The following is an 18,307-nucleotide window of genomic DNA, read 5'->3' as shown; positions in this document are numbered from 1 at the left end:
CTCCCTTATAAATACTCCTACCGCCCGCCTCGCCTCGTCTCGTCTCCTTTCGTTTTTTTTTCCTCCACTCCTCCGCCTCTTCTTCCGCCGCCGCGACGCGCCGTTGATAGGTCTACGACGATGTCGCCGCCGACGAACGGCGCCATCTCGCTCGCGTTCCCGCCCATGGGGCCGCTGCCGGCGGACGCGCTGATCTACCCGTTCGACGGCCTCTCCTACGACGACTTCGTCCTCCCTGTCGCCGCCGCACCGCAGCATCCGCTCCCCGTCGCCGTCGCCGACCCCGCGCCCCTCCTCCTCCTGCCGCCGCCGTCCTCCTGCACCTGCAACGGCGCCAGCAGCGGCATGGGCGCCGTTGCGCCGCGCACGTTGGCTCTGGGCGCCACCACCGACGGCAGCGTGATGACCCCCACCAGCTGGGGCAGCGACGGCGGCGGCGGCGGCTCCTCCTCCGCGCGGGCCGTGCGCTCGCCGTCGCCGGTGCTGCCGCTGGTGCAGGGCACCGGCCAGAGGACCTCCTGCTACCGCGGCGTGACCAGGTAATACTACTCCTACTACCACTATACCACGCGCGTAGAGATAGACTAGAGAGAGTGATAATAATAAGTGCATGGTTAGGGAGTGTGATTAACGACTAATCGCCACGTGATTTTTCACACGCGCTAATCACGAGGACCGCACGTGTGGCGCAGGCACAGGTGGACGGGGCGATACGAGGCGCACCTGTGGGACAACACGTGCCGGCGAGAAGGCCAGAAGCGCAAGGGCCGCCAAGGTAATTTACTAATTAAAATTACCGCTAATCACCATTAGTCCATTACCCTTTCTGTACCGTCATTTTTCTGTCACCGATCGAGGAGGCCTCGCCGGCGGGGAGGGGTATCGACGGCGGCGAGGGGACGGTGATGAGTTCGCCGTGATGGGATGGGATGGGATGGGGTGCCGGCGCCGTTTCGGGGGGAGATCGAGAGACGGGTCGCGTCGGCCATCGTGTGCATCAAGTTGAGGTGACATTAGCATCTCCGTTAGACTCGCAACAGTTCCCGGATTCTCTGCGGTGCCGGGCCCCGGTGGGTCACCCCTCTTTGACCGTGCAACCGTAGGTAGGGGGTATTGTAGCCGCTGCCTAGTATACCTCTGTGTTCTGTCTACTACTAGTAGTATCTCTTTTTTTTTTAATCTTTCTTGTGGCCATTTCTCTGATGCAATAGATCGGCTAGAGCCTAAAGCGATTTAGCAAGGCGATTTATGTTGGTTAATCTTGTAGGCGTGGAGATTAACTGGTCCCGTGGTTGGTAGAGTGACGTCGTGTATCTGTATGACAGCTTTGCCATGGCAGGACTGCTGCTGTGGTGCATGCAGCTTTTGCTTTTTTCCTGGTTTTAGTAGTAGTTCATGGGTGATGTACTGCATGTTTAGATGGTTTTATTTGGGTCAGTTTCTTTCTTCCTTCTATTGCAAGTCTTTCTTTTCTCCTTTTTTGTTTTCTTCTGCATTACACACGGCGAGAGTTTTTGTTTCTGAAAAATTTATTACGAGTCGCAACTTTGCAACGCTACCAGGGTTGTGTAGGGGACAGCTAAGGTGTGACCAAAAGTGGTTTTGGAACGCACGTTTGAATTTTATTTTATTTTTGCTTTGCCAGTTACGACTCCAGTAGAGTTGTTTCTACTGTCCGTCCTTGTTGATTGGCATTTGGCAACAAACTTTTGTACTTTACTCGATACGCTTGCAGAGTTGCACAGGTAGACATGCGTGCTACTGGTGTCTACGACGTCATGGGCTCATGGCCTCGAGCCAAAGCAGTTCCAGACTACTGCTGAAATAGCAAAGCGGTCTAAAGTTGCGTCGATCGATAGTGGAGATGTGATTATTGGCCATGGCGGCAATTCCGCAATAGAGAGTGTCCACGATCTTGTATGATATGGCTGCATTTCATATATTAATGCCTACTATATGAGACACCCAGAAATCAGAATTCCACGGATCAATTTACTGTTGGATATATAGCTACATGTAATGGTATATTTTACTGTCAGATGGTACATATATGCTGGGATATCAGTAAAAAAAAATCTATCGGTTGATCCGATCATCCGAGGATAGCTACTCTAAAATCACGTGCATAGTGCAAAATGCAATTTCATCAAGTGAACATTGCATATTCTGCTGTTTGGTTTTGAACTGCATTATGTAATAAGTAATACGTATTACACAAATAACTCCTTACACATGCTGATGCATTCATATGTGCAGATTCTATCGTTAGATTTGAGCCACCCTTGCCTCTTTTGCATCGTGCAAGCAAAACTCCAGTTCTGAGGAGAAAAATCATTGCATGCAATTAAAGATTCCATACATATAATTGCATTTGGGAAATAATATATATTAACAGGATGAATCACGTGAATAGAAATGTTGGGGGCATTCTTTGTTGTGTGGAGAGATACATTGCTTTCGAGTTATGTAAGCTAGCATCCTCTTGTTGCTGTCCTTTTATTTTGGAAGATATAGTTATCTTAATTTTTGAAAAAGAAAAAAAGAATCATGCCTTATAAGTTATATGTTGATAAAGGAGGAGAGTTTGTGTGAGATATGTACAATGGGGTTTTGGGGATCCCGTAAACCTGGGGGGAAAATGTTATCTTAATTTGCATTTGATGTAAATGACATGCTATTTTTTTTTTCTGAACCAGTGCAGTGGTTCCTTTTTTTTTTTTAAGAAAGGACTACCAGTGGTTCCATGATAGTGATACTATGACATGCTGCTTCTTTGCATTCAGTGAGTATAATTTTGTTAGGATATCTCAATGTTTGAATGGAAGGGACATTTGTATACAGTGAATGTTTTCTCACTGAGGAAGTCAGGAAGTTGTGTGCTAAACTGTTATCCCTGTATTTTTTAATATATAATCTTGTTTATTTGTTGGAACTAACCTGGTTTATAATGTCTACTCTGTATGTGCTTTTTATCCTGCCAACTGCATGGGGGCCTTCTTCAGTTTACTTGGGTATGAGCAACTAAGTCCTGTCTTATGTATCATTTCGTATGCCTTTTCCTGGGTAAGTAAAGGTAAATAAACATGTGGTAAATTGCAGGTGGCTATGACATAGAAGATAAGGCTGCTAGGGCATATGACCTTGCTGCTCTGAAATATTGGGGTGCTAATGCTACCACTAACTTCCCTGTAAGTGTCACGCTTTCCTGATTTCCTAAACAGCCCCCCATAGTTACTGCAAATATCCTACTGAGGTCATATAAGCAGTTTTTTTGTGCCTCCTAAAATGTGTGCCCTTATCCCGCACCTCATATTGTAGTGATCTTAGTGTACTTCTAATGTCTTATTTACAGTTAATCCATAGCCTTAAAATTTGAGATCTTTGTCAACCTTCAACTGTTCATTTGGATTCATTTATGCTGGTTGTGGACTGAGACATACTCATGTATTCTTAATAGAAAGATACACATCATTATCGTCGCAAAAGAAAAAAGGAAAAAAAAACACATCACTATGTGCTCACCTTTATGTGGAGCTGTGTGCTTAGATTGGTCTCTTTATTTTAGGATGCATTCAGAACTATTATCATGTATTGCTATAGTTGGTCATGATGCAACTGAAATGGAACTTGTTCTCTTCTTAGAAAGAAAGTTACGTGAAAGAGATTGAGGAGATGCAAAAGATGAGCAAGCAGGAGCTTGTAGCCTCACTAAGGAGGTTTGTATTTAAAACCACGTTCTTTTGCTGTGCTACAACCACAGGAAGTTCAGGCTTATATACGTGTTTACAACTTTCTCAATTCTCATGCAAATCTGCAGGAAGAGCAGTGGCTTTTCTAGAGGTGCATCGATCTACAGAGGTGTAACAAGGTAATTTTCAACTACATGAACCAATCAACCAATGGTCATCTTCTTTGTCAGTTACAATCTGCTCAACTTCCTGCTATTTTCCCCAGGCACCACCAACATGGCCGCTGGCAGGCAAGAATTGGTCGTGTTGCAGGCAACAAGGACTTGTATCTCGGCACCTTTGGTAGGAGCCTGTTGTTCTGATGCCCCTTATATCGAAAAAGTAGTATGACAGTATGCTTTTTTTCTTAAGAAAGTATGCTCATAGTCATATATGGACAAGTGACCATATTATAGTCTTAAGTAGTTAAGTTATATGGCAGAATAGTCATAGATACCTTACTGTTTCTTGAAGTGCTGTTAATGCTTTGTTGTTCCCTTTCAAATAAGTTACTGTCATCTTGACACAATTATTATCATCTGTGTACCATTTCATTTGTTACTGGTTTTACAGATAATCTACAAGCTATGCACTATTCAATCTCGCTCTAATTCCCTTACTGTGGCGACATTCAGAAACCACTATATTTTGCACTCTGTGATGCATACTAAACCAGCATACTTGCACATTCCTTGCAGCGACCGAAGAAGAAGCAGCGGAGGCGTATGACGTTGCAGCGCTGAAGTTCAGGGGCGCCAACGCCGTCACCAACTTCGAGCCAAGCCGGTACAACCTGGAAGCGATCTCTCAGAGCGACCTCCCGATCAGCGTGTCCGGGAGGCGGCACAACAGCAGCAGCAACAGCAACAATCCAGCACCAGAAGCAGGAGGCCAAATCACTCTGATGAGCAGCCCGCCGATCTCCCAGCAGTCGAGCAGCGCGCCACCGTATCTCATCCACAACCTCCTGCAGTTCCAGCCATGTGGTCCCCCATACGCACCACCACCACCACCACCACCACCACCACCACCACCACAGGCTCTTCCGCTGCCAGGATCGTACAACTTTGCAGAGCCAGTAGGCTTCTACTGGCCCTACGGCGATGGGGAGGAGCAGAAGGTTCAGCTCAACAGCAACATGGTTGGAATGGCTAGTGGTGGCTTTCTTCATCTGGCCAATGCTGCCAACTGATCCCAGCGTCTGCAATTGCTGGTGTTGTGTGGTTCTTGTGGAGATTCCGAGGGAGTGAGATTTTGGGTGGATATAGGAAGGGGGTCTTTTGGCTTTTGCTGCTGCCATGGACTAACAACCTGAACATAGATAACAGCTGGAGTAGTGAACTTGACTATGCTCGTTACAACAACAGTGGGTCTAAGCTCAAAATGAGCTTGTGGTATGCCCCAGATATGCTTAGTTGTTAATTAATGGTTTATTTTGAACAAAAGTGGTTCATAGCTTTCTACCATGTTGTATCCTTTTTAAGTTCGCGAGTAATTCTGCGACACCGGATGGCCTCGACCTGCTCATCTATGGGTTCGTGGCGCGGCAACCTATCCCGTGGCTGCTGCTTCGAGCAGACCTGCTTTTGTTCTATCAGCCGGAGCCTAGAACATCAAAGCTTTCATTTGCACTGGCTGTAACGAGCAGCAAATCTGAGCAACAACGCTTCAGAGCTTGCCGGGACAGTACTGCAGATTAGAAGCACAGGAAAGACAGTGATGGGTACAAAAGAATCGCACGATTTTAGAGCACATCAAGCAGTCCGTAGATAACAGTAAAACGTTTGCTTTTCGTCACCATAGATTAATACAGAGAAAAAGAAAATGATGTCCACAGTATCAAATATCACACATTTCACTGTGTGGAAGCACTCAGTTTAAACACATTCTTTGTAGTGCTCGGTAGAACTTTATTCTGCTTGGAACAACCAAGCAAATATTGCTGGCAAAGAACACATGAAACTAATCTATAGTCTACTCCACGCAGCAAAATGGTGCAAATGGTAGATCTTGGAGAGTTCACGTCTTTATGGTTTCACTTGAGGAGGAGACTCACCCTGCAGAGCAGGATCAGATTTGACAGCATCTAGTGTCTTGAAGAACTCCTCAGGGAGTGCAACAGGCCGATGCTGCGGAACATGTTTCGGGATAAGTGTGTCATCTTCAATAACCTCGCATTCATAGTCATCAGGAACACCCCATGGGTCCCATTCTGCCATCCATTAAAACATTGTATATTAAACAACTGAGGCTGTAAGGATTTATATCAACAAACAGAACAAACATGTCCATATACTTAAGGTAAAAGCCTAAAGCATCCCCATAAAAGAAAAGTTGTGCTGTATGCAATATTTGCAGAGTTCAGACACAGACACTGTCAGAGATCTTAATCAAGGCGTTACAGTTTTACTTGCTTGTCAAGCCATCCTTGTGATATTTTCAGAACAGACATTTAAGTTGATTAAGGATGCCAATCTAGTGTTATAGTTTTGATAATTTAGCAAGCTATTGATAAAAAAGACAAATGATAGTAGACTTGCATTTGAAAATCATGTTTTAGCCAAATGGTGCTTTTCTTTAAAAAATAAAAACCATTCTGGCAGTTCTACAGGCAAACATATGGATGACAGATTGAAATGCACAAGACAATGTATGCAATGCACATCAAAATTGCCAAACAAACTATTCCTCATAACCAATTTTGCTTCTAATATTCTACACATTATTCAGTTGATCGACAAGGTCTATATGCTACAATTCTCTATGTCCTTCATACGGGTGAGCTTGGTCATTGGAAACAAACTGAACCATACATATAATGCAACAGTTCAGAATATCACAGAGCAGGCTAAACAGACTTAAGAAAAAAATGTTTCTGCAAAGCGCTTAACTCATGCACCCAATCTGTATCAGTTGCTAATGGCAGCAACAGGACTGATCTAGACAGCTATAGTTGTGCACCTTATGTCGTAATCTTATTAGATACTCAGTGTAAAGGGTAGTGGCATGGTTACGTGAATTCTTAATCACTATTAAGTTGCTAATGCCATGCAAATTATAATATACTTCCTCCGTTTCAGATTGTAAGTCATTCTAGCATTTTTCACATTCATATTGATGTTAATGAATCTAGATAGATATATATGTCTAGATTCATTAACATCAATATGAATGTGGGAAATGCTAGAATGACTTACATTGTGAAACGGAGGGAGTAGTTACATTCATTCATAGTTCTATACAAAAAACAATACACTGTATTGAGATTTGAGAGAGCATCGATCAGTGAGAGTGCTCTGGATTGGTAAGATGTGCATGGGACATGGGTGAGTGATTATTTGGTTCAGCCTTTTTTTCCCCAGTCGTTCGGCATGGTATTTGTAAAGTTTATTTCAATTAGGTGTGATGAATAGACTTTAGATAGAAGAGAAATGCTCTACAATTACGAAGATTGTGGAGCATATTTCTTCTTACTCACGCAAGTAACATCACCATATTCCTAATTCCCTCTCTATGCCATATCATGTAAAATGGAAACCTATGTATTTCATTTGAATTTTCACAAAACAAATATTACACTGACTCACTGGGATTCTAGCAAAGAAGAAATTTTAAAGCACTGAAGTAATACACCAGTACATTACTACATGCAATGCATAGCACCAGCCCAACGCCTGAACTAGATTCCAGACCAGCCAGATTTTACATACATGGCACTCCACCAGACATACACAAAGCAACAGTATGGTGAATATGGCAATGAACACACTCTGGTTAAGTTACAAGCACCAGTCAGTTCACAAAAAATCTTAGGTTAGTGACCAAAAGGTAAAATGGAACATCCATGATCCTTAAATAAGCGCTGAAAAATAATTAAGGCATTTTACTAATAGGCAGCACAGCAGACAACCTAAAAAGCATTCCATCCCCCCCCCTCCCCAATCAACAAACTGGCAAACACCATACTGTCAACGCTGATAATTTGCCCTACCAGTGCTATTAAAGGGAGCCAAAAGAAAATCAAATACCAATCGCTACGATGTTATTGTCCACGGATCAGTTGTATATCGGATCAAATAACTGGTTGAATCAAAGAAATGGGTAGCCAGTGGCCACATCTACACATCAACTACCCTGATTCTTGTCGACAGATCAGTAGGAGGAATAAGGAATTAATACAAGAAGTAACTAAATAAGCGACAGGAATGGAGATGGGGCGTAGGGGAGGGGGAGAAATGCGGACCGATCATCTTGGCGATGAGCTTGAGCTCGTCCTGGGCCTCCTCGATGAGCTCCTCGACCTGGCCGCAGCCGATGCGGTCCTCGATGCGCTTCCAGTCGTCCTCCTCCTGGCAGATCTGGAGGCGGTGGCGGGTGAAGGACTCGACGGCCTTGCGGTAGCCCTCGTCCTTGGGGACGGCCTCGATCTCCTTGAGGGTGCGGGTGTAGAGGCCGACGAGCACCTCCCGCGCGTTGGGCACCACCTCCAGCCCCACGATCCCCGTCGTCTCCTTCACGGCGCGCGCCGCCCGCAGCGCCGCCACCCCTCCCCCGCCGCTCAGGATCCGCCGCAGGAACATCCCGCCACCACCGCCGTCGTCTCTCTCTCTACCTGGTGAGGTGCGGGAGGGGTCGCGACCGTGCGAGGATGCTGGTGTGGTACGTGCGACTGATGAGCAGCGGATGGGGAATTGGGGGAGAGAGGATGGAGTGGGCTGTGGGCTGTGGAGTGTGTGTGTGGATCATGGGCTGCAGAAGCAGTAGGCCGCAATGTTGAAATCCTGCCGAGCGAATTGCGAATTCGAGGGCCGCGCAAGAGCACCCGCAACGGTAAAGTAATGTGCTCTTTATAAAACATGTACATCTCAGCAATAGACTGATTAATAGTAAACCACCTCAATAGTATGTCTACATAGGTATCTATAGCTCTCTCATCAATTGCCTCTTTTTATCTATAGACTATCTCCAAGTTAGTAGATAGTTTTACTCTCTCTCTTTTCATTTAATCTCTTCCAAGTAGGAAAATATGCTGACATGGATCTTTTATAGAAAGCTTATAGATAACCATTGCGGGTGCCCTAAGGGAGATTTTTCACCAGAATTAGAAGTTTTTTTAAACAGTTCAACCTATCGTTCCGATTCTTAGAACCTATAAAATGAACTAGAAACTCAGAAGGTAGAAAATTCAGCTTTTTCATATTCTCAGAAGCTGACTACTGACCAACTGGTTCTTAAAATACCTATTTATTAGAGTTACAACTTCTAAATTTAGTTTCAAAAGTTAAATCTAGAGTGAAGTAGTGGAGCAGCCTAAATCTAGCTCCACCTCTTTAGTTCATTTTGTGAGAGCTTTACCCAGGCACCCAGCTCAACTGAGTGAAGCTAGCTAGTCTCCTTTATAAGAGCATCTCCAAGAGAATGGGTAAGTGACTCTCCAAGCCAAATTTTAGCCATAGCAGAGAAAAAATAGCCTCCAACAGCATCTCCATCCCACTGGCTAAGCTATATGGTTAGCCAAACACTCCCCCCAACTAGCTAAATCTAGCCAGCCACAACCACATCCCCAAGGCTGGCCAAATGCTCTCCCCGCTACCTCTTCCGATGCAACGGCGAGGAGTAGCAGCGTTGCCATCCGTTGCAGCACCGCCGTCCCTCCGAGTAGCCTCACTCTCTCTCTCTTTAGCACTGCCCTCCGCCGCCTCGAACAGGTCGTGCCCAGCGCCCGCCGCGGTGGACGAAGTCGACAGCGGCGGCGTCGGCGGCGTCCCCATAGGCGTGGACGACGCTCGCTGCTGCTGCTGCATCGGCACGCCGTGCGAGTGGTGGAACTGCTGGGACGGTGATGAGAAGGAGAAGTCTTCATTCGGCCGCCTCTGCAGGTCGCAACCGCGGCCTCCGCTCGGCGTGGCCCGCCCCGCCGCTCGCCGCAGCCGTCGGCATCCGCTCGGCATAGCGCGCCGCCTCCGCTCGTCGCAACCGCGGCCTCCGCTAGGCGTGCCCCCCCCCCCCCCCCCCCCCCGCCGCTCGCCGCAGCCGCCGGCATCCGCTTGGCGCAGCGCGCCGCCTCTGCTCGTTGCAACCGCGGCCTCCGCTCGCCGCTGCCTGTCGCCTCGCCGCTGCTCGCTGAAGCCCGTCCCGCACACCCGTCGCCGCAGCATCAGAGGCAAGTCCAGTAGGAGGAGGAAGGTTTATGTATGAGTGGGGAAAATGGGGTGGAAGAGGAGGAAGAAGGTTATAGAGACTGACATATGGGTCCCATTGGTTATAGACTTGTAATGGAGAGGGTAGATAGGGAGGCTGTTGAAGCGAGCAACAACTTTAACTTGCTAAATCAAATGGGTAGCTGGCTATATGGATGTTTGGAGAGTCTATTTTAGAGAAGCTGTTGGAGATGCTCTAAGAGATGGAGCTAAAACTAGAGTTGTGACAAACAAACCCTCAAGTTGGCTAGTCTACTATGTTTAAGTTTGCATTTGTACCATACGATGCACGATAGTTTTCATGCAGTAGTAATACTTCTTCAGTAACTAGCAAATTACCCATGTCATCTAATGGTATAAAAACAAACCGGTTTGCCGTGTTTTTAAGTAGGCAGTTAGTTTTTACTCTCTCCGTTTCACAATGTATTTATATTGATGTTAATGAATCTATATATATATATATATATATATATATATATATTCATTAACATTATTATTATTATGAATATAGAAAATGTTAGAATGACTTACATTGTGAAACAGAGGGAGTAGTTTCTAAAAAACATTGGCTGGTTTTTCTAGAGAAACTGTTCGTTTTTTTTCCCTGGAAGGACAGGGCGAACGATCAATTTTCTAGTAGCAGTTACGTGGGTGGGGGAACCACTCCCTTCTATGCAGAGAAGAGAAGATAAACCATCGCCGCCCTGCAGGTTTTGTTTATTCTTCTTGTAGAAAACAAACTCGCAGATAATTCTTCTGCTACTGCCTACTGGTGGAGTGGTGGTTCTTTCCCAATCTGCTAAGGTAGATTGAGATCCGCTAAGAGCATCTTTAACAGCCTCCTTATCCCACTTTCCAAGTTATATTATAGCAATTTTGGCTCAAATTTGCACTCCAACAGCCTGGCTGGCCAAAGTCGCTCGCGCTGGCTAAATCGTGGGCCCCACCTCTATTCTCTCTCCCTCCTGTAGCCTCTCTCCTCCTCCCAAATCCAGTGCCGCCCGTAGCATTCTCTCCGCCGACGCCGCCCATCCGCGCCACCCCTCCGCCGGCGAAGAGAGCTCCCTCCCTGTGCCGGCGAAGAGAGCTCCCTCCCTGCCTGCCCCACCATCTGCCCAGTGCCGACGTCGTCGTCCTCCCGGCTCCGTCGTCGTTGTCGCCCTCACAGCGCCGCCGCCGTCGTCCTCCCAGTGTCAGCCGCCCTAGCGCCGCCATTGTGGCCTTCCCTCGCCGTCGCCTCGAGCCTGCCTTGCGTGCGCACGGATTTGCCGCCAAGAGCGGCACCGACGGGTGGAGCCTGAGCAGCGGCGGCGGCGGATGGGGACACAGCCCGAGCGGCGGTGGGGATGGGGATGGGGCGGCGGCGGCAGATGAGAGAGGGAAGGGGGGTTTGGAGAGAATGGGAGAAAGATGAGGGAGAAGGAGGTGTAGAGACTGACATGTGAGCCCAATTGTAATAAACTCAAAATATAGAGGACGAATAGAGTGGCTGTTGGAGTAAAAGACAATTTGACTTGCTAAATTAAATGGAGAGTTGGCCAAATAGACATTTGGACAGTCAAATTTGGATAGACTGTTAGAGATGCTCTAACCTACTTATATTTAACTTATATCATTGATATGTGGACCCTCTACCCAATAAACTCACGTATCAGTGACTCAAAGTCAGAAGGAAGAAAGTCAGAGGGTCCTCTTCCGGCTAAGGTTATATGGAACTACAACCGAACAGATTTTTAGCTTTCCTTCTCTCGCCAAGAATTTGCGATGAACTTTGGGCATTGCAGCTGTAGGAAACAGAAGTTCAATATCAAGTTTTATAGAATCGTGGCATACATTGCCGACATGAGCATACGAGATTGACCCAGAGAAGAGTCGATTTACAGACTAGCAATCAGCCACCCCTACTGATATGATATTGACAATTTCATTTCCGTTTTAATCACCTGGAAAGAAACACCAGGCATGACTAGGTTCTCCTAAACACCGTCAAGTAAACGCTACGTTCAGTCACCTGCAAGACAAAGTAAGAACATCAGATGGAATTAAAGAATCTTAAAACTGAAAACCGGCTGTTAAAACATCTACATCTTGTCAAAAAAAGCAATGCACACTCCTAAAAGAAATTTTCTTGTGCATAACCACTATAGGATTAATACTTCTCATCACTCAGAAGCTCAACTCATATATGCTCCCATTTCAACATGAGGTGTCTATTTAATTTCTAGGAGAGCTTCGAATGCATAGAGTTCTCTGCTCAATCTAAAGACATGTTTCATTTCCAATAGCTTGACCAGTCAAAGAGAGCGGTAAATAGGCTGAGTCATTCAAACCAAAGGTAGCTAGCTAGCTCCCTGCCTTCTCATCACTAAATAGGCTGTATTATACACTCATTTTTCTTTGTTATATGCAGCATGAGTTAATTTCTCCTTGGTCTTGGTGACAAAAGTAATAGGTCTAACACATTTGGATCGAGGGAGTACTTACGTTGTATGCCAGGCTCTCCTATGTGTCATCACTCATTTGCTCCTATGGCATGAACCGCACCTGGCTCATCCCACCTGTTGGGTTTAAAACATGTCCGTGCTGTCAGCTCCTTTACAATTGACGGTTTATTTAAGCCTCTATTATCTTATCTTATTATTATAGTACCAATATATGAATACTGTCACATGTACAATATAATCTGTTTTTTCAAGTGAAAATTTCATATTGCTCAGCATCCTACCTTTTTTCCCCCTAGAGTTACATTGTTTTGAATGTGATCCAGGACTAAAGAGATCTGACAATGCAAATGATCCTACAAGATATCTACAACGTTTAATGCTCATGAAGTTACTTGCCATTTTGCATAGTTTTAGTTTCTATAATTATTGAAGAGATATGAACCTTTTGACTGTTGACTGATTTACATTTTAATTACAGGACACCCTTGGAACTGTAAATCCTTTCATCTCAAATAATTTTATGTAACGAACAAGTTGGCTTTGAGTGTTTCATCTACCTATATGCTTTGAGGTGATAGTTGAGTGTCTTTCAAGAAGAGATTGTTGGGTTAAGCAAAATGCTCAAGGTAGTGGACACAAAGAACAAAGGTGTAATGTTAGAAGATAAAGCGATTGCCGGCAGCTACTCGAGGTCTCACGAAGACGTGACTAGAGTGACGAATGTAGCATAATCATGGTTAATTGTTTGTTATTAGGATAGTATTGTTTATTTCAGAACAATAAATTGTAGGCAAATTTTGCTACAGGACATCACGATTTTATGGTTTTAGCTATAGGACACCGCACAAACTTACTTTTAGGGAAAAACACTCTCTAAATGTGGTTATTTGCCAGTGGACACCGCGTCCATTATAATAATGTATTCGTGCTGACGAGGCAATAGGGGACCCAAAAGTTTACGCGGAGTGACCAAACTGCCCCTGCGCGTTCAGGTGATGTTTGGCAGCAGCTTCTTCCCTTCCTCTCTCTACAGCTACCCAAGAACATCTTCTCTCTTCCTGTCTGTTTCTCTCTCTAAGCTAGCTATATTCAAATCAAATATCAGATTTGATCCACGATAATTGATCCACAGGATTGAAAAAAAATCAGATTCGATCAAGTCTTTCATCCTGCAGAAAAAAATCACAGAGGAAAAAGAAAAAGAAAAAGAAATGACGATGGAGCTCGCTGCCATCTCCAACACCTCATCGTCGCTGTCGAATCTGCTTTGCGACATATGCTTGCCTCCGCCGCGAGGAGCTCGCCTCCGCCACCTTTCACTTGCTTCGCCGACGTCCCGCCGGCACTCTGCGACCAGCTCCACTGTAGCCGTTGCTCGCTCCGTCAATCATCGAGAACCTGCTTGCTCCATCGCTACTGCTGCTCCCCTCGCCGACGCCCTCAGTGCCGCTGCTCGCTTTGCTACCGTGGCTTGTGCGCTGGGTAGGGCTTGGAGCTGCTGTATTTGGGGCTGATTTGAAGCTGTGCATACCAGCGGTGCCTCCTCTAACTCTAGGAGGCGCGGGTGGTCCGGCGGCGCCCACGGCATATTCCTGCGGCCGTGGCACTAGATGTCGCCGTGCTCCACCTCCTCCGCCTCCTCGTCATGGTCTTGCTGGAAACGGTTGAGGAGGATAAAGGGAGGACTTCCCCTCAACTAATTTTACTCGAGAGCAAAAGGAGCAGCCGGATTTGGCGGTCAAGCGGCGACGACTCCGACTCTGCCCCGACCAGAGGTAGAAGATAAGCCTGACAGATGGGGCCCCTATCGCCAGGGGTAGTTTGGTCACTCCGTGTAAAATTTTTGGGCCCCAATCGCCATGTCGGCACAAATATATTATTTTAATGGCCATGGTGTCCACTGGCAAATAAACACACTTAGAGAGTGTTTTTCCCCAAAAGTGAGTACGTGCGGTGTTCTACAGCTATAATCACAAAGTTGCAATGTCCTGTAGCAAAATTTGCCTAAATTGTAACTACACTTCGTACCACATATTTGCTTTATAAACCTATTTACAATATTACTAGAAATCACACATTTAAAAATTAACAAAGATGGAGGTGATAGTCACGCAAAAGCACGATAAATTATTAGTTGTCCTGATAATACTGTTAATTACAAATCAAGATAAATTTGTTAACGTTGTAGTTACACTTCCTGACAAGTATGTTCTATAATTGTATATTTGCGTTGTTTTGTTATTGCAAATTTAAGCTAATTGCTGCAAACATGTAAGCATATTCAATAAAGAGGGAGGTTATAGCCACACAAAAGAACGACTCTATAGGCTAGTTATTACATATTAAGTGCAAGAAACTATATGTAGATGAGTGCACAAGCTTTTCATGAGGCATGGCAATCATCCATGTGTATGCAATACTATTAGTTGCTAAAAGACTATAAATTGCAGGTTCAAATGAATAACTAGATAGTAACAGCGATTAACATTCAAAGCAAAATGACATTCAAGTATCTGGAACAGAGAAACACCATACTCAGATTAATAAATTTAATAGAGCTCTGCAAGTGAGTACATTAGGGTAACTCAGATTCCAGCGGAGCAATATTTTAATACCTTATAAGCCAAAATGCTCCACTTCTTCATCTTCCCCTTCATCCTCATCCTCATCCTCATCATCCTCAGAAATCCTGAAATCTTCTAATGCCGCCTCCTCTTCCTCCTCATCAGCATCATCCATCATATCCGTAGCACGATTTTTGTCCTTCAAACCAGTGCTGAGCACAACAGTCTGTCCTTTAGAGTTTTCCATGTCTCTTTGCAACCTTTCCATGTTCTCCTTCCTACGCTCAGCCTCTAACCTCTCTTTTTCAGCAATCCTCTTGTCAAGATCAGCCCTGAAAAGTTTTTTTATAACAACCACTTATATAATTTTTGCTATGCATATATCAGTCAGAGATAGCAGCACTACATCGCAAGTTAAAACACCTGTAATTCTCCATGTATTCTTTGGCACTTGCTTCAATAGCTTCAAAAAATGAATTGACTCCAGCGCCAGATACGGCAGATACTCCAACAGACCGCAGATTTTTGTAAAACTCATCCAGGACAAGAGAGAGGCTTCGGGTAAATGTAGAGGAGTATGATGAGTCAGAATCCAAGGCGGTCTGAAACGCCTCAAAGTCTTCCATCCACTGATAAAATAAACAACATAATCTCTGGTTACAGAAGATGTAGGGAAAAAAACAGATAAGACAATTAACTAACAGGCCCAATCAAATTTGAGCAAATATCAATCAAGTGCAACAGTTTCAACTTGATTAAATACCAAAGAGAGTCGTTGCATAATGCCGATACCGCATTACTGAAATGCAACACTTATGGTGTCCAGAATCAACAACAAAGGAATTAGATATTCATAGATGGCAAACATACCTCAAGAGCAAACTCATGCTTGGCAACATCAACCTTATTAAATGTCAGAATCATCGGTAAGCGGGTCTTGTACAGAATACTGCAGGCATAAAGCATGTTGCTCATGAAAGTAACAGGGCTCGTTGATCTGGGGGTGTCAACAACATATGCGACAACTGTTGGAAATGTCGATGCAAAAGCTTCTGTTATGATAGCTCCTGAAGCCGACCAAGTGAAGATTTCAATCTGCCCTGGCGTGTCCACCAGGACATAATCCAGCTGGTCGGCTCGTCTTTCAATAACAGATATAACCTGTAAAGACAATTATTAGGTGTTACATATGATCATTAGCAGAATTGCATCATGTGTCAACCAAATTTATCTGTACACTGCAGTAAGCAAAAAGCAAGCTCGCTTTCTGAACCACTTTACATGGAATTGTGGAAATATTATCCCATCAACATGATAAGCAGACTGCATTCCTTTAACAAATTTACTAGACTAGTCATCAACCCGTGCATCTGCACGGGCTAGGGGCATATTTTCTACCCTTATGTTTATTTTATATCATTATTGACATATTTGTTAAACATTATAATTTTATATTATGTTGACCATCCAACAGTATCAATAAGCTAGTTTGTTGAGAAATGACCATTATTTAGTGTTTCCCTACACACATTCCATACAGCTATTAGAACCATAATTAGACACTGTGCAAGCATCTCCAGGTAAGAATTGAAAAGTTACCTATGCAGAACCAATTAGTAGCATACATGCACGATAATCTTCCTATAAACCAAATTAAATTAGCATTCATTACATTGTATCTTTTAAGGGAACAGGACTCAATCTAGGCAAGTTTATTTGGGAATCTCTATGTGCTGCATGACAATAACACTTCTAATTGAATATTACGCGTGTATATGTGAAATCTTGAACTATTTAGAAACTATTAATGAAATTGAACTGTCGAAACTTATCGCTGAACTCTTCACTGTCCATTTCTGTTGCTCCCTAACTAACTATCGTTGCATACAAACTACCATTGAAGTGATTAAATTGCCTAAGTATTGCCTAACTTGGTATTGAAGTACTTCCTGATAGTGTGCATTCAAGTAACCCAATCCTAACAACCACTTGATCTAAACACATACGGAGATGAAATATATGATGATCGAAAAGCACACCTCGTCAAACTTGGTGGAGAATAGGTTGAGAGAGGTGAGGATACCGCCATTGGGGCCAAGACCATACTCCTTCATCACCTCCTTGTACCGAACGGTATCACGGATATCTATGTTGGCCCCAAACGGCAGCGTCATCACCGCAGGGTCAAGGTTGAGCACATAACCCCTCATGTTTGAAGCCTGGGTGTGGCATACCAGTCGGTGCATAAAAGTTGTCTTCCCCGTCCCTACATCACATAAACCGAGACCCTTGAGGCCTGAGCTCCCAATCCCAAAATTACTCAACAAGAGCTCATTGTATGACAGGTTGGTTGCCACTAAACATCAAAGGATGAACCAATCAGCATGCGAAATCGATGTACCGGCCATGCCGATGACGATGATGATCACCGGCTTCTTCTTGAAATTGGTGCGCTCCGGGCCGATGGAGAGGCTCCCGATGGAGTCCGCGAGCTCCTCGCTCTTCCCCTTCCCCTTCGCGTCAGTCTGCACAGGGTCCATCATCAGGGGCAAAAAAAAAACAGTCACAATCAAAAACTGAAGGTAGAATCCCCGTGGGGAGGAGTCGGGCGGCGGCGGCGGCGGCATGCCTGGTCCTCGAGGTCCATCTGGGTGGGCTTGCCCGCGGCGGCTGGGTCGGAGTCGACGTCCATCGGCGGTGGCGCGGGGAGAAGGCGGCGGCCACGCGGCGAGCGGGTGGAGGACAACCGCCCGCTAAAACCCTAGAGACTACTGCGCTGCGACTGCGAGGAGAGGAGAGAGAGCTTGAGAAAGGAGGAAGTGGCCGAACGTGGATGGGAAGGGAGATGGTCAGTACTCGGCAGTGTGAACATGCTTTAAGGTTTTGGACTTACCGACTTTAGTTGACCCATGCTGGCCCATCAAATTTTGCGGGCTGACCCACAAGGTTTCGTGCCGGCCCATCATCTGAAGCGCCGGCCCAAGCACGGTAGTGGCAAATGAGCCGTGCCGGCATGACCCACAGGCTGGCGTACCGTGCCGTGCCGTGCCTGGGCCTAGGCATGAGGGCTGAGGCACCCCGGGGAATTCCGGCGGAAAAAGTACACCGAAGGTCCCTCAACTTGTCATCGGATACAAAAACATCCTCAAACCGCAAAACCAGATATGAGGTGTCCCTTAACTATACAAAACCAGTCACCCGAGATCCTTTAGTGGTTTTGACCCTGTTTTAGCCTACGTGGCGCGTGGGACCCACATGTGGGCTTGCCACGTCAATTCCCCTTTCCCCTCTTCTTCTCTCCCTTCCTCCCCCCTCTCTCTCGCACTCTTCTCTTGCAGGCTGGCCGACGGGTAGGGAGCAGACGACCGGAC

At 45.5% G+C, this 18,307-nt stretch overlaps 3 protein-coding genes across 5 annotated transcripts; 1 reads left to right on the top strand and 2 right to left on the bottom strand.

The window, feature by feature from the left end:
* On the top strand, positions 1 to 5,194 carry LOC4332640 (AP2-like ethylene-responsive transcription factor AIL7). Its single transcript, XM_015773788.3, has 8 exons — positions 1 to 539; positions 693 to 775; positions 3,003 to 3,011; positions 3,100 to 3,188; positions 3,643 to 3,716; positions 3,818 to 3,868; positions 3,955 to 4,031; positions 4,427 to 5,194. The coding sequence occupies exons 1-8, from the start codon at positions 121 to 123 to the stop codon at positions 4,918 to 4,920; spliced, it is 1,296 nt and encodes a 431-aa protein (XP_015629274.1). The 5' UTR covers positions 1 to 120; the 3' UTR covers positions 4,921 to 5,194.
* Positions 5,195 to 5,498: 304 nt separating this feature from the next.
* On the bottom strand, positions 5,499 to 8,372 carry LOC4332639 (probable NADH dehydrogenase [ubiquinone] 1 alpha subcomplex subunit 5, mitochondrial). Its single transcript, XM_015772309.3, has 2 exons — positions 7,972 to 8,372; positions 5,499 to 5,940 (listed from the first exon to the last, which is right to left on the bottom strand). Exons 1-2 carry the CDS (start codon positions 8,306 to 8,308, stop codon positions 5,756 to 5,758), a joined length of 522 nt encoding a protein of 173 aa, XP_015627795.1. The 5' UTR covers positions 8,309 to 8,372; the 3' UTR covers positions 5,499 to 5,755.
* A 3,048-nt stretch (positions 8,373 to 11,420) lies between these two features.
* On the bottom strand, positions 11,421 to 17,783 carry LOC4332638 (GPN-loop GTPase QQT2). 3 transcript variants are annotated; one of them, XR_010740277.1, is made up of 8 exons: positions 17,566 to 17,783; positions 17,338 to 17,461; positions 16,976 to 17,202; positions 15,807 to 16,097; positions 15,360 to 15,565; positions 14,988 to 15,268; positions 11,872 to 11,939; positions 11,421 to 11,712 (listed from the first exon to the last, which is right to left on the bottom strand). XR_010740277.1 is itself a non-coding variant. In XM_015777274.2 (7 exons), the coding sequence occupies exons 1-6, from the start codon at positions 17,626 to 17,628 to the stop codon at positions 14,989 to 14,991; spliced, it is 1,191 nt and encodes a 396-aa protein (XP_015632760.1). In that variant the 5' UTR covers positions 17,629 to 17,783; the 3' UTR covers positions 11,714 to 11,939; position 14,988. The 3 variants fall into 3 exon arrangements, 1 of the variants encoding a protein (XP_015632760.1); XR_010740276.1 differs by lacking the exon at positions 11,421 to 11,712 and adding an exon at positions 12,413 to 12,486 and having other exon boundaries at positions 11,714 to 11,939; XM_015777274.2 differs by lacking the exon at positions 11,421 to 11,712 and having other exon boundaries at positions 11,714 to 11,939.
* Between the last annotated feature and the right edge of the window lie 524 nt (positions 17,784 to 18,307).

This window comes from Oryza sativa, chromosome 3 (genome assembly GCF_034140825.1).
Source record: "Oryza sativa Japonica Group chromosome 3, ASM3414082v1".
Lineage (NCBI taxonomy): Eukaryota > Viridiplantae > Streptophyta > Magnoliopsida > Poales > Poaceae > Oryza > Oryza sativa.
Note: the sequence above shows the minus strand (reverse complement) of the source record. Positions and strands in the feature narration are given on the sequence as shown.